This window comes from Copadichromis virginalis, linkage group LG7, assembly GCF_057382275.1.
Source record: "Copadichromis virginalis isolate Kocher_CV1m ecotype Utaka linkage group LG7, C_Virginalis_male_GT1.1, whole genome shotgun sequence".
NCBI lineage: Eukaryota > Metazoa > Chordata > Actinopteri > Cichliformes > Cichlidae > Copadichromis > Copadichromis virginalis.
This window is the reverse complement of record NC_140624.1, coordinates 50065319-50085898: the sequence shown is the minus strand read 5'-3', so window position 1 is coordinate 50085898 and position 20580 is coordinate 50065319. Positions and strand designations below refer to the sequence as shown.

The 20580-nt window shown below is 39.6% G+C and overlaps 1 protein-coding gene across 1 annotated transcript in view; it reads left to right on the top strand.

The window, feature by feature from the left end:
* Window positions 1-20580, top strand: part of hcn1 (hyperpolarization activated cyclic nucleotide-gated potassium channel 1) — a 64507-nt gene that overhangs the window by 11775 nt on the left and 32152 nt on the right. The window contains exon 3 of the mRNA XM_085463955.1: window positions 18362-18523. Within this exon, the coding sequence (XP_085320081.1) occupies window positions 18362-18523 (162 nt within the window). The remainder of the gene's footprint in view (window positions 1-18361; window positions 18524-20580) is intronic.

The following is a 20580-nucleotide window of genomic DNA, read 5'->3' as shown; positions in this document are numbered from 1 at the left end:
TGGCTGATGGCGTCCAAGTGCTGAGACACTAACCAGCTGCTTGTAGGAAGCGTCAGCTCCCTTGTGCACCTTCACTTTGTCGTCACTGTAGTCACAGACTAATAGTACAACCTGTTTCTGTGAGTATCCGTGTTACTGAATAAGTCAAATTGTCCTTTTATTTGCCTTCTAAAAACATTTAACCTGGTATTATTAATAATGCACTTTATCTGCAAACACTGCTGGTTCAGGCTTTTTAGTTGCATACTTTAAAAACAAAAACAGTAGTATCTGCTACAGATGACTGCAGAACGTGATGCAAGTGATCTGATTAATTAGAATCTGCCTGTAGGGATAGCGATGTCGTCCTAAGCAAAGATGCTTTAATTCACTGTCGGTAAATTGATCTGAAATGGGAGAAAATGTGAGCCAACTGACCCGAGTATCCAGTTCACTGAAGAAGAGGCTTTAACTACATTTCCCTGGCTATATTTGGTCTCCACTGAAATATCCCATGCTATTTGTATGACAGCCTGACAGCATGCCCTTTTATACCCTGCCATCGTCAGACAAAATATGTGAACGCACTGATGTTTGTCAGTTTGTGTTTACATCAGTGGCTTATGTTTCAGTTTGATCGGTATGCTAAATTAAAGCCAGAGCAGATCATCGGACCTCTGTCTGTAGCTCACTTCAAATAATGCACAGTAAATTAAACACAGGCTCACAAACAAACAGCCATGCCAAGTATTAAGTCAGAAAACAGCTTAACTTTCAAAAATTAAATATTAGCCAATTTATTTGATTAAATGTGTTTAATATCTCCAAATAAACATATGAAACATAAAAAAAGAAGGCATCTTTGCTAGATAAAGGATTCTTTATAAACAGCTGAATATTGAACTAAGTGCTACAGGCACTGAAAATTAAGATATAACCTTCTTAGTGATGAATAGAAACTGACACGAGGTACTGAAACAGTAAGGTGAAAAAGGCCGTAGTGTTCTGTGAGCCATTGTGTACTGTAGTCTGCCACGATAGCAACAAATAGTTTGGTGCCAAAGCAGATTAGTGGGACTGTGTTTGCAGAGTCCCGTGGACCCGATTCACCTGTCTCAGAATAGGCAATGCCAAGTATTCGGTGCCTTAAGGGCTCTGCCCTGGTGTCATGCAGGGACACAGGTGCATAATCGCACGCACACACACTGAAAGTGTGCTGAATCATAAAGCGCTGACTCATTTGTGAGGTTAAAAGAGAGATCATAAAGAGAAAAAGAGAGGAAACAAATAGAGGAAAGCACCGGGGGTGGGGCGGTGGGGGTTATAGCTTTCCATTCTAATACTTTGTTCGCTTGTTTATAAGATAAGATAAGATAACCTTTACTAGTCCCACACGTGGGAAATTTGTTTTGTCACAGCAGAAAATGGACAGTGCAAAGTTATATAGCAAAAATGAGAGAACACTGGAATACAATAAGGATAAGATACTGTAAACAACTGTACACAATAGAATAGCATAAAATAAAATACTATATACAATAGAATAAAATAAAATAATATATACAATAGGATAAAAATAGAATACAAATGCTATATACAACAATTATTGTACTGACCCTGTTTTTTTCTGTAGTTACAGATGAACGATTATGCAAGGTGAACGAGAAATTAAACTGGATGCAGTAATGTGTTTTTTAGTACTTCTGATAAGATACATCGTCTGCCAGTTTGTCAGCAACTATCTTAAATAAAGACAACATGAATCTATAAAGAAGATATACAATCCTTTTATGACAGTGTTTACTGGAGGAAAATTAAAAGGAGCGTATCCTCATTACATCCTCTTAGTTACAGGACGCGCAGGCAATAGTGGCGAGGGACAGCTGCGGTTCTCTCCTCTGTGAAAGAGCAAAGGTACTGGCTGATGACGATGTACAAGTGCTTGATGTGATGTGAGAGTCTGGGAATTGTTGTGAGATTGTGTCATATCTACCAAATGTGTTCATTTTTATATGTGTATTTCATACCTGTGAAGGATTCTGATGTATGGATGCTGTACTAACTATTGCTACAGTGTACAGTATTTTTATAATACTTAATGCTGATGAACCAATAGCATGGATAGGATCACTGCAAATAAAAAATAGGAAAACGTGCACAATAGTATTGTTTATAGAGATGAATTTAACAGCATTAAAGCTTTAAAAGTGACAGCACCACTGAAAGTTGAGGCGGCGGAAGTTGAACTGTGAACATGTTCCAACTGTGGCGCAGGTGTGAGCTAGCCCAGATTTTCTGTTGGGCTAACTCAAGAAGCAAACATTGCCAAGGCTGCACAGCTGGTTGTTTATATTTAATGTCCCAAGATGAACAGGGGGCATTGATTTTCAAAGCACAAAAACACTCTGCTCTTGCTTATAGGTTCGGTCGAGGACACTGCAGGACAGGAAGACTTTGACAGCATACTTTATATGGTGCATCATAGTTTTCTGTGCATGTCATTTATCAAACTGAGCCAGCAGCTAAGAAACAGCTTGTGTGTGAAGTAAAGGAGGAGATGTGCTGTGAGGCTAGTTGATCAGGCCCCTGAAGATATTGATGAATGCATTAGCTTAACAGACATTTGAAAACAGAAGATTCACGTATTGCAGCTTTGATAAAACTGATGCTCATTGTGACTGCACCATTGGACTGCACCATGACATTTTGACTGGACATTTCTAGTCTGCATTAGGATATTGTTACATGAGAGTCTAGGGACTGCTTGGATCTAGGGTTCGGCCTCTTGAAACATATGCTTTAATGCTTTCTCTTTTCTTAACAGTGGCTCTTTTAGCTCAATCTTCTGTTATGCATTTTCCATGGTCAGAATAAAGTCATGTTGCCGATGGACTCTGCAGACTTTGGCTAAATTGATGACTAATTACATAAAAATGGCAGTGCTATTGTTTTTATGAATTGAATTAAAAACATAGACCATAAAGCATTTGCAGCATTAATGCAAATGAAGAAAGGCAACATAAACATGAAATAGCTACATCCTGTAAATCCAAATGCTGTGTTTATGAGGGGTGGGTAACTCATTTGGGAAACTTAGATTGTGGAGTAAGGTACCAGTGAGATTAATTCAGTTCTGCTCAATATCAATTTTATCTCTTTATAAACTGCCACTGGTAAGAAAAGATGCTACATTTAAGTGACTGAAATGTGAAATCAGCGGAGCAAGTGCGCCAACATTTTATCACTAGCCCCAGCAAACATGCTGTTAACTCCATGAACTCCCTCTCGTGGTCTCTTTCACGCCATGCATTGCTTCCAGCTCCTTAATAAACTCTTTGGTTATCCCACGTATAAAGAGGAGTCACTGAGCTGTCATGGAAACCCCAGATCTCATCCAGAGCCAAGTAGAAAAAGGTAAAATTGAAGCTGAAGGATTTTAAATTTAAGCTAACGCTGGTACAATGCTTCAAGTGGCAACATCTATGTTAATATTGTACACGGTCCCTTTTCAAATAAAATCAAGAATTTTTTAAAAACATTTTTAAAAAGAGACTGATATCCTAGAGCCACGTTGTTATGATTCGCCTGGAGAGGGGCAGGTTCTCAAATGCTTCTTTTTTTGCGGGGTATGTTAGCGCATTACACTTTGGAAAACTCCCCATCAGTGAAATGCTTACTGCTTATTGTTGTTATGGGAAATCACAGAGCTGGTCTTGACTGCTGCGTCCCTGGATGTGTGAAACTTGGTAAAAAGTCCTTGTTGCAGCTTTGCTAGTAAAGGTTTAACTGTACGTTCTTGCTCTGCATTAGCCAAGTTTTAACTCTGCTCTGCATGTTTAGTCCCAAGAGTGATTTAAATTGTCATCCACAAACTAAGCACACTGCTTTATCTCAGTCTTCAGTCTATATCTTATTAAAAACTTCTGCATTCTGCATTAAATGAATAACAACCTTCACGGTTAGCAAACCGAGATATCTCATTAAAGTTTGTGCTAATTCAAATACAGTGAAGCTGCATCCGCTTGCACAAACCTGCTTTTATTTAAAATATTACTTCTTACTTTCAAAACTATTAATAAATTAGCGCCAAGTTATCTTAGTGAACTTCTCAAACCACATACTCCTGCTAGAACACTCAGATCTGCCACTCAACTACTTCTGACCCAACCCAGATCTCGACTGAAGTCTCGGGGTGACCGTGCGTTTGCTCTGGCTGCCCCGGTACTGTGGAACACCCTTCCTCTCGACCTCCGCGCATCTGATTCCATTGCACTGTTCAAATCACGATTAAAAACCCACTTATTCAATCTTGCCTTTCCCTCTAGTTAATATTTCTTTTATGATTTTATATCACGCACTTTTATGCTCATTTAAATTCTTGTTTGCTCTGTACCTGTTGCTTTCCTATGTATTAGTGACAGTTATCTGCTTGCATATTTAGTACTTGCTTTGGTCCTATTTCTATTATCCTCCTCATATACTCTATTTTACTTGTTAAGCACCTTGGCATACCCTTGGTTTTTAAGTGTGCTTTATAAATAAAGTTTATTATTATTATTATTATTTTATAATTGATTAAAAAAAGAGCATTTCCCTTTGAAATAACCCAAATAGTAACCCATTCTGTGAGGAGGAGTTATCAAAGAGGGTTTGCTGGCTGAAATAAGAAAACTACACTTATTATGTTTAATTGCCATTGACCTCATGCAGGCCGGTCAGGGATAACCAAATGGACCAGATGTAGCTCGGGGCCATACAATTCCCAAGTCTGGTTATAATAAAGCTAGCTAAATTAAGTGCTTGAACAAACAATATTGGATACGACTCTAAACCATGTGCATATTTTCGGTCCAGTGTTGATAACCATTTAGCCAGAGAACACTCTTCTCAGTCTTCTATGAATTCTTGCCTACAGTGTTTTCACATGCTTATTTGGACTATCCAAATCAAACCGTGTTCCATAGCATGTGGATGGGTGTCTTGCTATTGAAGGATCCACACATTTTGTTTTTCACTGGCATAAACACACAAGTGAACTCCACCTTGTACTGCAGAGCATGCTAGGTTTCTGGAGGCGAAGCAGACTTGTTTTGTGTTGTGTGTGGGTGTCGTAGGCTGCAGGCTGCAAAAGAGCTCTGTCACGTGTTTTCATGTGTGACAATGTGCCTGTCACACGTTTCATATTTTGTGTGCAGAGGGCCTTCTACTCGCTTAAATGAGAGCTTGAGCCCTTCAGACATTAAACATGTTAAATGATCTTCCCTTGCACAGACAGGGATCTTCTTAGCTTCGTCTCTTTCTTCCCATTTTCTCACACACAAATACACACACAAACAAGCAAGTCAAGTCCCACACAATAGCCTAATGGACTCCTCCAGTCCAATTTTGTCAAGCAAACAAAAATGAAGGACAGTGCTTCTTCCCCCTCCATGCTGTCTGTGTTCTTGTCCTCTCTGTTTTAAGACAAAGCTCTGACGTTGAATGTAATGTGCCTTGAACTGTGTTCTTGCTCAGCTCACAGAGGGAAGCTCGCTCTTGGCCCATAGGGTGGAAAATCCCAGATTGCACCGCTTGAAAGAACGTTTTCCTCCTTGTTCCCTGCAGATTTAACCAATTTCCCCTTTGCCAAGTCTCTCATTACTCCTTCTGTTGTTAGTTGGTCTTGTTAACTGTAGTAGACTGTTTCCAGTAAATTGCTAGACCATATGGTTTAGAGTACAGAGTTAATTGTCAGGCTCAATGATTTGAAAGCAGACAAATGTATAGTGCTCTGCGGCAGAGCTAAGATTCATTGAATCAGTCAGAGGTTTGGTTAGAATACAATATGCTGCAACATACATAACATATATAACATATTTAACAGCATACATATAAAAACAGAGGGATTATGGCAAATATGTGGTTTCAACACATGGGTTCTGTAAATAAAAAATACACAAGGTGTCATTCCTGCATATGGGTGGGTATTGATAAGGTTTTCACGATTCCGATTCCATTTTCGATCCTGCGACAGACTGGCGACCTGTCCAGGGTGTACCCTGCCTCTCGCCCTATGACAGCTGGGATAGGCTCCAGCGCCCCCCGCGACCCTGAAAAGGATAAGCGGAAGCGAATGGATGGGATGGATGGATTCCGATTCCATTTTCGATTCTGTTTAACGATTCGATTCTTTATCGATTCTCTTATCAATTCTTTTTAAAAAAAGAGAACACTAAGGTCGATTAGCTTAGAACTTTGTTTTATATCTTCTCTCCGCAATGCGGTGACGTCATTCAGGGCGACTGGAATCGATAAGGGAATCGTTTGCAAAAATGGCAAACAATTCCAAGGAATTGAAACTGTGGGAACCGGTTCTCAACAAGAACCGGGTTTCGATAGCCTTCCCTATTCCTGCAGTATCAAATAATGAATTTGTGCAGCTCATAAACAGAACAGCAGGAGGGAGAGGGGGCCTAGGAAGCAGTGAAGTTAGATGAGTTGCAAATAGGGCAGAAAACTGAATCAAAATAATGAACCATCACACTGAAAATTTAATTCAGTTTTATTTATAGAGCACCAAATTACAAAACAGTCACCTCGAGGTGCTTTATATTGTAAGGTAAAGAGAAAGACAGAGAAAAACCACAGTTATCGACAACACATTCTGAACAAGTAATTGGCGACATTGGGAAGGAAAGACTCCCTTTTAACAGGAAGAACTCTGGCAGAACCAGATCCAGGGAGGGACACTGTGTGCTGTGCTGTGACCAGTTGGGATTGCAGGGATGGAAACAGGAAAAAAAGACACACTGCACATGTTTTGCTTTCAGGATCTGTAGCATTTTGTAATGTGTAAAACTAATAATGTGCTGCAATTACTGCAATACCACAGATGAATATTAGTTAAAAGGCACAATATGGGCCGTTAATAGCCCCTACAGATATTTGACTGATACTTAACAGCGACGTGTGTTGGTGTTAGTTTTCCAAGTGTTGTAATAAAATCTACTTTTGTGTGAATTGTAATATTATATACTTTCTGTTATGGCTATTTTGTAGCTGAATGACCTTTTTGGTTGTCGCAATTTAAGGAATGCCTGATAGATGCAGGCCCAGACGAGCCTTCTGGAGCATGATGACCTTTGTGTCTTCTGTTTGGTGTCCTTCATTTTGCTCCTCCAAAGGCTCAAGGACAGCCTGTCTGGGTGCTGATAGTGCACAAGCTCGCTTATCTCACTGGGGTATAAGACAAACTGAAAATGGGGATGACCATACGTGTTGAATCTGGAATATCCATAATAAATGTATCTGTATTTCATACTGCACGTCAACATCTCTTAACCAACAACTGCTGGCTGGTTTTACAGGTCGCTTTGTATCGTGGTGTCATTGTAAGCTGTGCACGATGTTCAAAATGTTTTATACTGCTCCGTCGGGAGTACTTCTGCTTATTGCATACTCTGACTCTTTTCATCTCTTACTGTTGCTGCCAGTCCGTCTCTCAGCTCAGCCTTTTATTTGATATAAGATATGAACGGACATGTCTGCACAGTAAAGACGGCAAGACTGAAAGCGACAGGAAACAGAATCACGTGTGTATTATTTTCAAACTACCAGCTGTTTCTGGTTATAATTCATAGTAATTAATACTTCCAATCACCTTAAACACCATACTCTTCTTATAATAGTTACAGCAGCACCAGAGCAGTGAAATAGAGATGCTTTTTATCCCAACAACTGTGGCTTATTTTTATCATAATTTTGTTTTTGAAAACACATCGTATTTCAGTATTTAGCAAAAAAGAAGTCCTGATTTCTGTTACCCCTCTCTAGAGTTCTGAGTAGAAAAAAGCTGTCAGCGAAAGCAGCTTTGATCTTCTGTCCTTTCCCATGGGATATCCCCTCATGGAGACTAGTTTCCCTCTGCAGTGTGCGCACAGTACAGAAAGTTGTCACATGACACATCAAGAATCCTCCAAATGATCTATGCTGGTTGATTGTCTCTGCAGCCTAACGCACTTCATGTGCTGTAAGCCATACTACAGTGTCTCCAGTGTTTCTATAAGGGCAACAAAGTCCATTTTTTCAGGCACAGGTACAAGGATTCAAGGTTTGTATGTGAACAGTTACGTTTTTCTTGTCACTCGTTGTTTTGTTTCATTTTCACTTGCTTTTTTCATATGTTCAGACATAAACACTACTTAAGAACAGAAAAAGATCCTGGTGGCTGTTGAAAAACACACATGTTAGCTCCATTTTCTTGGTTTGCAATTAATGTATAGGTTTGTATTTTTACTGGAATACTGTAACAGAGGCGCAAGTGATCGGTGTAAGGAATACAGTAGAATACTTTGAGTACTGGTTGGTAGTGTTGTAGCTGTGCATGTAGGAAGTATCTTGGTGACATATCCAGGGTCACAGTGAAAGACGAGATGCCTGGTACATAATGCTATAGTCACACACTGGAAAACAGTGGTTGGAGACGGTGCTATGACCAAGTGTGACCGCGTGCAATCAACTTGTGCTTCTTGTGGTTGTTTCAAACATGGGGACCAAGAAGTGATCACAAAACGGAAAAGTTATGACAAATCAGACTATAAGGCAAAAAGAAAGTGCAGCTTTATGGTTTCATGGACAAAAGAATTTCTGTGGCTGCAATATGACGAGCTAAATAACCAGGGGTGCACATAAGTGGTCCGCAGGTGCGCATTCGCTGTCAAAATAAAAAACGCGCACAAGATAAGAAGTTAATATTATATAATTATACAATGTTATACTTTAATGTATAATATTGTAAAGGAAACAAAACATCAATCAAAAAATTGCTCTCTTTTTTATTCGGGCTACTTAAATTTATTTTGGGCTACCAAAAACTGAAGAGTCCCTGCCCGAAGGGCTACCAGGGATTTTGAAATTTTGCGAGCCCTGAGATATATATATATTTTTTATTACTTTTTTGTTTCAGCAACATATATACACACACATATATATATATATACTAGGGGTGCAACGATACACAAAATTCACGGTTCGGTTCGATACTTTGGTGTCACGGTTCGATATTTTTTCGATACAAAAAAAATGTTCATGCCTTTTTAATTTGTCATTTATTAAAATTATAAATATATATTTTAACTCAAAAGTACAGTTTTTAAATTTAATGTTGCTGAAACAACAAAGTAATAAAAAAAATCTATCTGATCGAGAAATCACTCATCTTTGGAAAAGAGAGTTTATTACAGAGAAATGGCTCTTTCCAAAATAAAGCTATACTATACGCTTCTTCTGGGCTATATTCTCAGCAGCATATTAAACATATCAGGTCCCCATAAGGAGAATCCTGTGCTAACAGCTGTCTAAATGACTCTGGTAAAGTTTGTAGCATGCCTGCTTGTTGTTTTTGTCTGCTTCCACTTGTCTTTGCCCATCGGTGATTTTGGAGTAAATGTGCAGTCATATTCATTGTGTTCCCACTAGTGCTGTCAGCGTTAATCTCGTTGAAATGACGTTAACGCCACAACACGGCAAGTTAACGAGCCCCGTGCATGGGGCTGGACCGCCAACACGTTAACGAGCTAACTGCGCTAACACACTAGTTCCCACCAATGTAATTGAGCATTGCGTGGCACATCCAACATACTGTTTTACTTTAGTCCATGACGCGCTTACCTTCAGGGTCATACGTCACATGAAAACCAAAATAGTTCCAAACGCCAGATCTGAATGAGGGTGGGGGAGGTTCAATTTGCCATGTTGCAAGGAGCTTAGCTTCTGTCTGGCTAGCTTGCCCTGCGCTCAGTGAATCTGCGTTCGACTACTCCGCCTAGGCTGCACTGTCGAGCGCAGATCCACTGAGCGCTCAACACAGACAGCATCGTCAGAAGGAAAGTTGATAAAATAAATTAAAAATTTGTATTGTTCGATACATATACGTACCGAACCGAAAGCACTGTATCGAACGGTTCAATATCAATACGAGTATCGTTGCACCCCTAATATATATATATATATATATATATATATACACACACACACTGATATTGCAAGCGTTGCATCGGCAAGAGGAAGAGTGTCATTAGCTGCAGTTGTTTGGGTTTTTTACGATCCACTCGACTGCAAAAATGTTCATTTTATTTGATGCTCTTTTGAGAATTTTCTCCAGAAACAAAAGTAACAAAAAGAAAAATTCCTGTTCTGTGATCTAAGCCTTCATGACTAAAAATAAAACAAAACCTGAACCATCAAAGGTTCAGCTTGAAAAATAAGTGGTTGATTGACAAAATGGTTTGAGAATATTCGTCCTTATCAACCAACTTATTGAATAATTGACCAATCACTATAAACCTGTTTGTTATTGACTGATTCTGCATGAGGAGCGTAACGATCCCTTGATTGTTTAAAGGCAAGCACCGACACTCATTGCAGACATCCTGTAATGATGCTTTGTGTGCAAATTAATTGATTACTAACTACTGAGGCATTAGGGTTTCACTTCCCAAGAGCTAATGTTGCGGTGGATCAACTTAGCAAAGCACCCTTCATCCATCTGTCATGATGACGTGCTCATGTGCTGAAATCCAGCTGTTTATGTGAATCTAAGCACATACATGGAGGAACCACTATGGCGGTAAACAAATCCATGGCTACAGTATGGACAGGACTATATGTAGCATGTCAGCTGTAGTCATGCAGTCAAGAGATATGTGGAACTAGTTAGTATGATGCTGCTCCACTGCTAGTCAGATGAGTAATTATAACATCAGACTGCCCTCAAGGGTGTATGCATTCACTCTTCCATTTCCTGATTTCCTCTTTTATGTTTTTCTCTTCCTAAAACAATCATCCCGAAAAGACACACACTGTTAATGCCATCATATTTTTTTAACCAAGCTTCAGCTGCAACTTTGATTATGATGATTAAAAAGAAATATATAAAAATCAGTCTAAAATTGCATCACCAGGCAATCTCCACCCCTCCATCCCCAAGTGTATCGGGACGGGTGTGACCTCGATGCACACTGTGATACCGTCCATCTTGCTGATATTTACATGAGCACAGCGGGTCACCCTGTGCAATCCAGTCAAATCCCTCCTGCTCTCACATGAGCACTAATCTTCCCTGACTACCTTCTTAGTACAACCACAACTCAGACTACAGCACTCTCTCTGTCTCTCTTTCACTGCGCTGCTGTGACATTTGCACAAAGGAAAAACTTGCAGTCCTCTTTCTTTCTTTCTTTTTCAGTCTAGCCTTTATTAATGCAGATCTACGGAGATGCTCAGATTGTCTTGACTAAATTAGATTTTTTCTTAAAAGTCTGATCTGTCAATTCAGATATTTCTATTTTCACTGCTTTCAGGAACTATATTTGACTGCACAATCATTTTGTAGTTTCTCCTTTAAAAAAAGTTTATTTTTTCTGAAGCAATAAAACAATTTAATAAAATTAAGCCCGCCCACGTTCTTGTATAACAGTGTTAAAAAAACCATAAATGAATCGCAGTAAACCCTACTTTATGCTGTGCACATACATACAGAGGATATGAGGTTTAAATGCTCCTCTACTGAGCTTCTTCTTTCATTGCTGCATTGTGCGCTTTCATTTCTGGAGAGTTGCTCCTTGGGATAATTCAATGTCAAAACAGAGTAATACTATGTCAGCATTAGTATTTTCTTCTTTTATTTCTGGCCTGGGATTGTTGTGTGAAAGATGCACGCTTCTCTGTCAGCTCATTGTCCGCTCACAGCTCGTTTTTCTTTTTCTTTTTTCCTTCTTCCCTCCCTCAGCCTTACTTCGTAATGATGATTCCTATAATGATGCAGTGAAACTGTCAACAGACTTGCATAACCGAACAGATGACGTTAAAAATGGGTCATGTGGGAAAACGGTTATTCTTGAGGGCACTAACATGTTTTGGACAATATGTCCACACATGCCTCTTTCACTTCCCAGCAATTTTCTCATTGCACCGAGTGCACTGAGTTATAAATGCACTGGTGCTGCTGTCCGAGCTATAAGTACTGCTTGTGTTTGTGTACATGATTTATTAGACCTGAGCTGATGTTATTTTGTTACCACTGCTCAGGTTACAGGTACAAATCAATAGAACATTCATCCATAAATACATTTACTTGTTGTCCTAATGCACCATACCTGTCCTGCGCAGAGCAGGCTAATATAAGCCCTGCAGGAAATTTCTAGAAGAATGCGCATGCATTAACTGCATACGTGAATCCCTACAGACTCTGGGACTGATGTCTATATAATTACAGTAAAAAAAAGGCTTAGCACACAGAGTGGATCACCAATGCTGTCCACGCAGAGAAGATCATAAATTTGATCCCTGCGGGTCTGTGAGCTTCTGCCCCGGAGGACGCTGCCTCTGCCAATGCATCTGTGAATGGTAGAGCGCAGATTAAGGCAGAACAGAAGTGTTAAGGTTATCACGCTCACACGACCAAAATAGACGCAGAGCGGGTGAGACAGCGGGCAAAGTAGCTCGGCTTGCGGTGAAGTGTGATGTGCTTAGTGGAAGAACAAGAGAATAATGCTGACGGACACAGAAACGATGGAAAGCAGAGCAGATGATCAGCAGCGTTCCCGTGAGGAAGATCTCCTTGGACTGAAAGATGTGCTCGACAAGTTCCGAGGGGAAGAGTTGTCTAGTTAAATGTGTCCACTGATTGGCTGGTAGTTAAGCTGCGAGGTGAGGAAGAGCATCAGGATCTTCTGCGATATCACACATCCAGTTTGAGCCCTTCGCTTTCACACATTCACTGGTGATATTTGAGGCACGTTAGCAGTTGTATTTGATGCTCAGAAATTTGCATCTGCTGAGGTCATGAGGGTACATTCAAGCATTGGTAGATGAAATATGTTGCAGAAATCATATCAGAGTGGGTGCACAGGAATAAAAAGAGAACATTTGTGATTCCAGAAGAGGAAAAAATATCAGTGGCCTGTTCAAATTGGAGACAATTCTGATTCACGGTGTCACTGTTTTAGCTGCAAACGTCTGCGTGTGCAGTTATTACTGCAGTTCTGCTCTAAAATCATACAGTTCAATATGATTCTTGAGACTTGTTTTTATGTGAAACACTTCGGCTTCTCTAAGTGTGTCAGGGCCTGTGTGGGATGAGTCCGTATGGTGAAAATATTTTGTTTTCATAACAACTAAATCGATATCTGGAAGAGTAACTGAGGCTGTGATTTTTTTTTAATAATCTTTTGTCTATTGTCTTTACTGATAGCTTAGAGATGAACTGCATGCATCAGTTGGAAATAACAACTACTTAAACAACCTTCCAGGTTATTTGGTGAATTTCTATTTAATGCTACTTTTTACCTTGAACAGTTTATATAAATTTTACTGATAATGCTGCTATTTTTTTATTTTTAAATGCATGCATGAGAGCCTGCGATGAAGAAGCAATGATGGTTTAGGGGGTCCTTTACTATATTAATAGATCATCGCTTGTTTTCTGCCTGTGTTAAGATCCTATTGATCACTATGTGGCTCTTAATTAAGTCTCTGTCTCCTAATTACTGCTGGGCCTCATTACCTAAATGTTCCTCTGCATTGAGATTCAGAGCTTTTTATGCAGCCTATGTACTTGCACGCATGATTTGGCAAGAACCAAGTTACAAGCACAACATTGCTAGACAGGCTTTTCCTCTCCTCTTACACAGTATCCCAGTCTGTATGATAAGCAGATCTGCTGACTGATTAGCGTCCCAGCACATACAGTATGTTGCCTGAAGCTCTGAAATAATGCCAGCTCTGTTTATATTTATTTATTGCTGAACTATACTTACACCAATGTGATTACACATTGCACATTTCAGTGATGGGATTTATGATTACTTCCAGCAGGCTGCTTTTCTTTCAGAAAGAGACAGACCGGCATTGAAATGTTTTTTTGCCATAGAAAATATAGAATGTTGCTCATTTAGCCTTACATGCTGTTGCCTTTTTTTAAGTAGACCAAGTACAGCGGGCAAAAGCTTTTTAGCCTTCAGAGGAGGAAAGGCAGTAAAAGAAAACAGGAAACTTGCAAATTCCCAGTGAATTCTCATTACGTCCCGGTATGATTTTTTAGAATCCAAGTTCAACTGTAATTTCGTGATTAAGCAAAACCAAAAGAGAGCCAGCAGGAGATTTACAAGATGATGCTAAGCAGGAGAATTCCAGATTTTCCTGGAAGCAGTTTTGTTATCCTTCAATCTAATAGCCAGTGGTGGATTTAATCTCCTCAAATTAGTCCCATGCTAATCCTCGCTAACCTCAAACAGAGGTCACTCATGTCCAATTTGAAGATGCATAAAGAACAGTTTGTAATTGCGTGTTTCAGGCCCACAGCTTGATGCTTGGTGATGAGTAATTCTCTTGCATGCTCTCTTCTCTGTGCATAGGATTCAAAATGTCTGCCTACAGTGCATACATCCACCAGACAGCTCGCAGTTGTATAAGCAAAAACTCTTCGTGCCATACCTTGTGGGCAACATTGATTTGAATTTTAATCCCTGCAGTATTATGTATCAGCATGCTGCTTTACATAAAAATATACCTGCAAAGTTTCAAAATGTTCTCTGCTCTGTTCTAACAACCCATCAAAAGGATGCGGAAAGACCAAGTGCATGAGCGACCTACTGGCTTGACAGAGCTAGCGTGTGACTTTCTATCACTATCATATCAAATCTTGGCTGTTTTTCTCCAATGTATTACAGGATTATGCTGACCTATGCCCTAATTCCCAGTCAAATTTGAGCTTGATGCATTTAATTCCAAGCCTATATTTTGCCAAAGCCAAACAAGAGCATTGGATATGCTTTTGGCTCTGTGTCAGCTCTACCTTTCCTGTGCACGAGGTTTATGAAAACGTTATAGTTGCTCAAAATGAACTCGGATCTGTCATATGACAGATTTGAGTCTAAATTTGGTTTCAAATGTTTATCTCAGAGCGATTCACTGCCACCGAACTGCAAAAACTTAAACCACAGAATAAACTTTATATTAATGTTGCTATTGGAGCAACATTTTTCAAACATTTTACATTCAGTTAAATTTTATTTATATAGTGCCAAATCAGAACTTTAGATTGTAAGGTAAAGACCCTACAATAATGGAGGGAAAACATGAACAATCAGAGGACACCTTATGAGCAGCCACTTGGCGGAAGTGGGAAAAAAAAACCTCTCTTTTAACAGGAAAAAACCTCTAGCAGGGCAAGACACAAACAAAATAGAAATAAATGGCCAGTACTGAAAACAAACCTACACTATAGGCTTCGAGTCTTTGTGAAAACAGACTTATCTCTTAAATGGCAGACACTGAGCCTTGAGCTAACAATCTGTAACCACTCTGCACTGGCTGTTTTATCAAAATTAAGAAGAAATTTAGACTTTTTAAATGCTGGTCTGACAAAAGTTGAAGCATTTTTAAAGAGTTTAGTAAAAGGATCAATTTGCTTCTTGCCACAATGATAAACGATTGCATAGTACATTTTATAACTCGTGCCATACAGTAAAGTCCTCAGCAGTAGTCACTTTTTTATTTATTTGACCAGCTGTTCAGCTGTTGTCAGAACTCTGTTGCTTTTATTTTTAGATCTGGATTGATTTCCCTTACAGTAAACGTTGAACAGAACACAGGCATATATTAATCATTCCTCTCCATCAGCGGGATGCTCAGACACACTGCTGACTGCACGAAACAGAACGTTGCTGATGGGTGATCGAGTAGGTGCATATTAGCAAATTGAAGCGCATGGTTCTTAGTTGTGACACATATCCTGAGCAAGGGGCCGGCTGTGTGCTACATGAAAGCTTTCCAAGTTGTGTGTTTTCTTTGTCTGCTTGAGTCAAACAGATGTAAATTCGGACCTACACTCTCCGCATTCCTTCCTTTGCCCAATTTGATACAATTCATGTTTTCTTAGAAGCCTTACAGTGAGATAAAACAACAGATTACCACAAAAAAAGAAAGAAAGAGGCTGTCCAACACAGTTAATTCTCAAAAGAGAAGTTGGATGATCGAGTATGTGCAAATGCTTTCTTTTAATTATGAGAAACACTCTGTAAAGGCAATATGGAGACATTGTGTTTGTATTAGCAGAGTGCGCTTCAGTGAACCATCTCACACAGTTCAAATTTATCCTTACATATCTGCACATCACAGTGAAGGTTATCCTTTGTAATCTGGTGACCTGACCAGCGATCTACACCTGCAGCCTCTTCTTTAAAACCCTATTTGAAAAAAACAAAACAAAAAAACCCCACTCCTGCCTTGTGGCTACCTCCTGCTGCTTGCAGGCTTTTCAAAGTGATGCCGCTGCAATGCAAACCCAAATAAACTCCACATTGTGTTAATGAGCATCTACATCATTTCCTCTCTAGCCTCTCTGACTCAGCGTGACCCAAAGGTCACAGAGGCTTCCCAGCAAAGTGAGACTGTCCCTGGGAATTTGTGAGACCTCCCTGTAACCCTCGCGCGTCATAGAAATGTACCCAAAAAACTTCATCCTTATTTTTCACTCTTTTGCTTATGTATTAACTGAAAAAAGAAAGTGGAGACAGAGTGATCAGCCTTTTCCTATTTCTGCCTATGAGTCATTTGCAATTCAAACAGGGCCCACTACTTCCTGTTTTCTAGTCTTGTTGCAATCCTTCAGGAGCATGCACCTCCAGAAATAGATACCTTTATCACTTCACGGCTACCTTATGCTCTGTCGCTTTCCTTATTATGTCATCAGGCTATATGTAAATATGCATGCGCACATAACAGAGGGAGAGCGAATTCTGCTAAAATAAGAGTACAGATATAGGCAGCAGAAGAGACACTGGGTGCACTGAGACAGCCGTCCTGTAAGCTAGTGGCTAATTTTAGCCTTTCATGGCAGTGCACTATATCTCCCCATGGATGAGTTGAACCATAGAGGGATCTGAGCACCAGCTCAGCCTCTTGTTCTCTCCTCTGTTCTATGTGCGGACACTGTCCTTTATTCAGAAAGGTTACAGGGCAGTCACAATAGACCGGGGTGGAGAGAGGAAGATTAAAAGAGCCTCTAAAACACCTGGGGTTTGGTGGTGGTGGGGGTTTAACAGATGATTTTGCATACAAATGGCAAAACTGGTTCATATCAGCACAGCCTGAAGTCCATGCTCTTGCAGATCTTATTTGGGCTTATTTGGAACTAAATTATATGCAGTAGTAGTAGTGTTTTTGTTAGTGTTTAGGTGCACACAAGGACAGAAAAAGACCATAAATGACCAAGGTTTTAGATATAGAGATAAAGATACTGGTGTGTGTTGTACATATATGTTTACTTACCTGAAAATCCTTGATTTCTTGTATTATATACAAATGTAAACATTTGTCAGTAAAAGGAAACCCCCGAAACAAAAAGTTCATCAGTTCTCATTTAAAAAACAAGCGAAGCGACTATATGTATAATAGGTAGAACAGGTAATGTATGGGGAATGGAAAGACATGAACTTAAAATAGATGGTAATTACCTGAAATGTCTCAATTCAACAAACTGGCGAATGGGGCAGGTTTATTATGCAAAACGAACCAGGGGGCTGGCGGGAGGAGAGATTGAGCTTCGGTGTGAGGAAGATTATGGAATAACTAACCTGGAAATAAGTAATGGGTTTCTGATGCTAATGAGAAACTCTGAATTAAAGCCACAGCCAACCAGGCGTGAGTCAATTCTCTTCGGCCAGATCCGACGTAAATGAAACCGCTTTGCGCCGCAGACATGCTTACTCACCCCGCTGATGACTTTCTATTCTGAAACTTTCGGGCTCTGATTAAACAGCCACACCAGCACCGACACCTTTTCCAGCTCACAGCATTGAAACACACTTACGGGCTAATTATTCCAGAAGTTTGCACTTCCCCTCATCATTCACTTCACTTGCTCTGTGCTACCTACTCTAGCTCTATGTGTCTCCTCTATTGGTCAGGTTATTTTTTTTGGAAAGCAGCCGTGTTCAGTTATGAGCAGCTCAACATCTGTGAGTGCAGAGATACATGCGCACACACGCGTGCAGGCACACACAGACGCTGAGGCACCCAAACACTTTGGAGGACAGACAGGCACACTGTGCCCTCAGCTTCAAAGGTGACTTTGTACTTTTGTGAGCGTTTTAAGTATTTTTAATCTTTTTTTTTAATCTTTTTGTGTCCCTGAAATACCAGTGCATCCAACGTTTGAGACTCTTACAGATCTAAATCTGGGCCGCTGTGTCTGTGTTGCTTACTGAAGTTTATATTTCTTCATAATGCCGTGCTTGCATTTGGCTTACGAATGTCAGAATTTGAATAAATGCTTTCGCACAACCAAGCAGATGCTGATGAGGTCTCTATCTCTCCTTTCTTCTGTCTTTCTCTTTGGCAGATTTTCCATATGACCTATGACCTGGCTAGTGCAGTGGTAAGAATATTTAATTTGATAGGTATGATGCTGCTTCTGTGTCACTGGGATGGCTGTCTGCAGTATCTGGTGCCTCTGCTCCAAGACTTCCCCCCTGACTGCTGGGTGTCCCTAAACGGTATGGTTGTAAGTATTACACACTCTTCTCTTTTGTTTGTTATTTTTGGATTTTTACTGTATAAAAGCTGTACAGCAGACTCGCTTTTTAACACCTGCCACATGTCAAGCCTATGGAAACAATCTCATTCCTATACAGCAGTTTTCTAAATCTTATTTTTTAATCAAAACCATAAATGAACAGATGTGATCAGATGTAGCCAGCTAACAATTTAAAAGTGCAGGGGTTTGTTGAAAGGGCCTTTTCTCGTAGCACTGAAATGTGTCCACCTTGTTTCCCCCCGTTAAAATACACTTGCTACATCATGCTAATACCACACCTGTACATGGCCCACAAAAATAGATAGCACTCTGTTTTATTATGTATGTAAACAACATGAGGACAGAGACACAAATATATTTTTGCAGATTTTTGTAGCACAGCTCTAGTTAGTCCTAAAATTACATTAGATTGTAACAGAGAGAGATTATAGAAATAAAGCAAAACATTGTTAAAAAAATGGGCAGCAAAGCGAAACATTAGTCTTTTTTGACAGTGATTTGGCCTCTTTGGTATTTCTTTAAATTACCACCCATAGACTTTATAAACAGTCATGTGAAAAATAAAGTTTTCACAGTCCTGTGAAAACCTCAGCACACCTTTACTGCTTCACTAGGTAAGTAAACTCCACAGGCCTCAGTTAGCATGGTAAAAGTTGCCAGGAGGAAGCTTCTTGTCTCTAAAAAGAACACGGCAGTATGGCTTAGGTTTGCAAAGCTTCATCTTATCAAGACAAGGTGAAAGATGTTTGATAATGCACAGCGCCATATTTGTTGTAAAGCCAAACACAGCACATCAGCTCAAACACCTCATACCAATTGTCAGGCACGGTGCTGAAAGGGTGATGGTTTGGGCTTGTTTTGCAGCTACAGGACCTGGGTATCCTCCAGTCACTGAGTTGACTGTGAAGTCCTTTGTATACCAAAAGTATTCTAGAGTCAGATGTGATGCCATCTGTCCATGCAAAGCACCAACTACAACAGAATGGCTGAAAAAGAAAGGATTCAAGGTATTGCAATAGCTTGAAGTCTAGACTTCAAGCTATTGCAATACCTTGAATAAGGTGTTTTTTTTAAGTCCACCCTTAAAACTCACCTGTTTAAAATTGCTTATGTTTAAACCTCTGCATGCTTTTAACTTTTATCTGTTACTCTTATTATTGTGTATATTGTGTATTTGTTGTACAGTGTCCTTGGGTGCTCTGAAAGGTGCTATTTTTAAATGAAATGTATTATTATTATTAGTAGTAGTAGTATTATTAATCGTCAGCTGGTGGTCTTTTCACAATGTCTGGTCATGTTATAGTTCCAAAATAGGTTCAAAGTGAAAGTTGCAGCAGTGGCATCTGTCACCTCAACATCATTGTTAGCCCTCCTAGTAATAGAAAGTTTCTCTTTGAGAATTAATATAACTATTATCCTATCACAATAACACAAAATATCTCATCTTAAGTGTCACTCAAACCCGCTTCCTCTTCCTTTTAAGTCTTTCTTATTAAGACCTATCCTACCCAGCTATTCAGCTTCAGATGAAAAGACGAGAATTTCTGTATTTGTCAGACTAATATCAGAGATAGGACAGGGGCACTATATGTCATTGTAAGAGTCCTATGTGTTAAGATTACCATCCCACATATGAAATAGAAATTGGATGTACAAAACAGTAAATAACTAAAAAAGGTTGCTGTTTTTTTTGTTTGTTTGCTTTTTAAATATCCCCAGTAATACTTGTCTCTGTATGTGGAAAATACTTTGTGTTCACTAACACGTGTTAAACATATTAGTTGTCATTGTTAAAAAACAAAAAAAGACACATGTATTTCATTTCTTCTTTGCAACGATCTGATCTGTATTTCTCACAGTCTGGTTATTGCCGTCATACTGCAACCAGTTTAAACCAGGGACAGGGAATACAGCAAGCATGGTTGCTGTATTTGTTTATGTTGCATAAACAAATACATGCAAACCTCAATGAACTGAAACAACGTCATTAAGGAGCATGGGCCAAATATCCTCCACAGCGATGC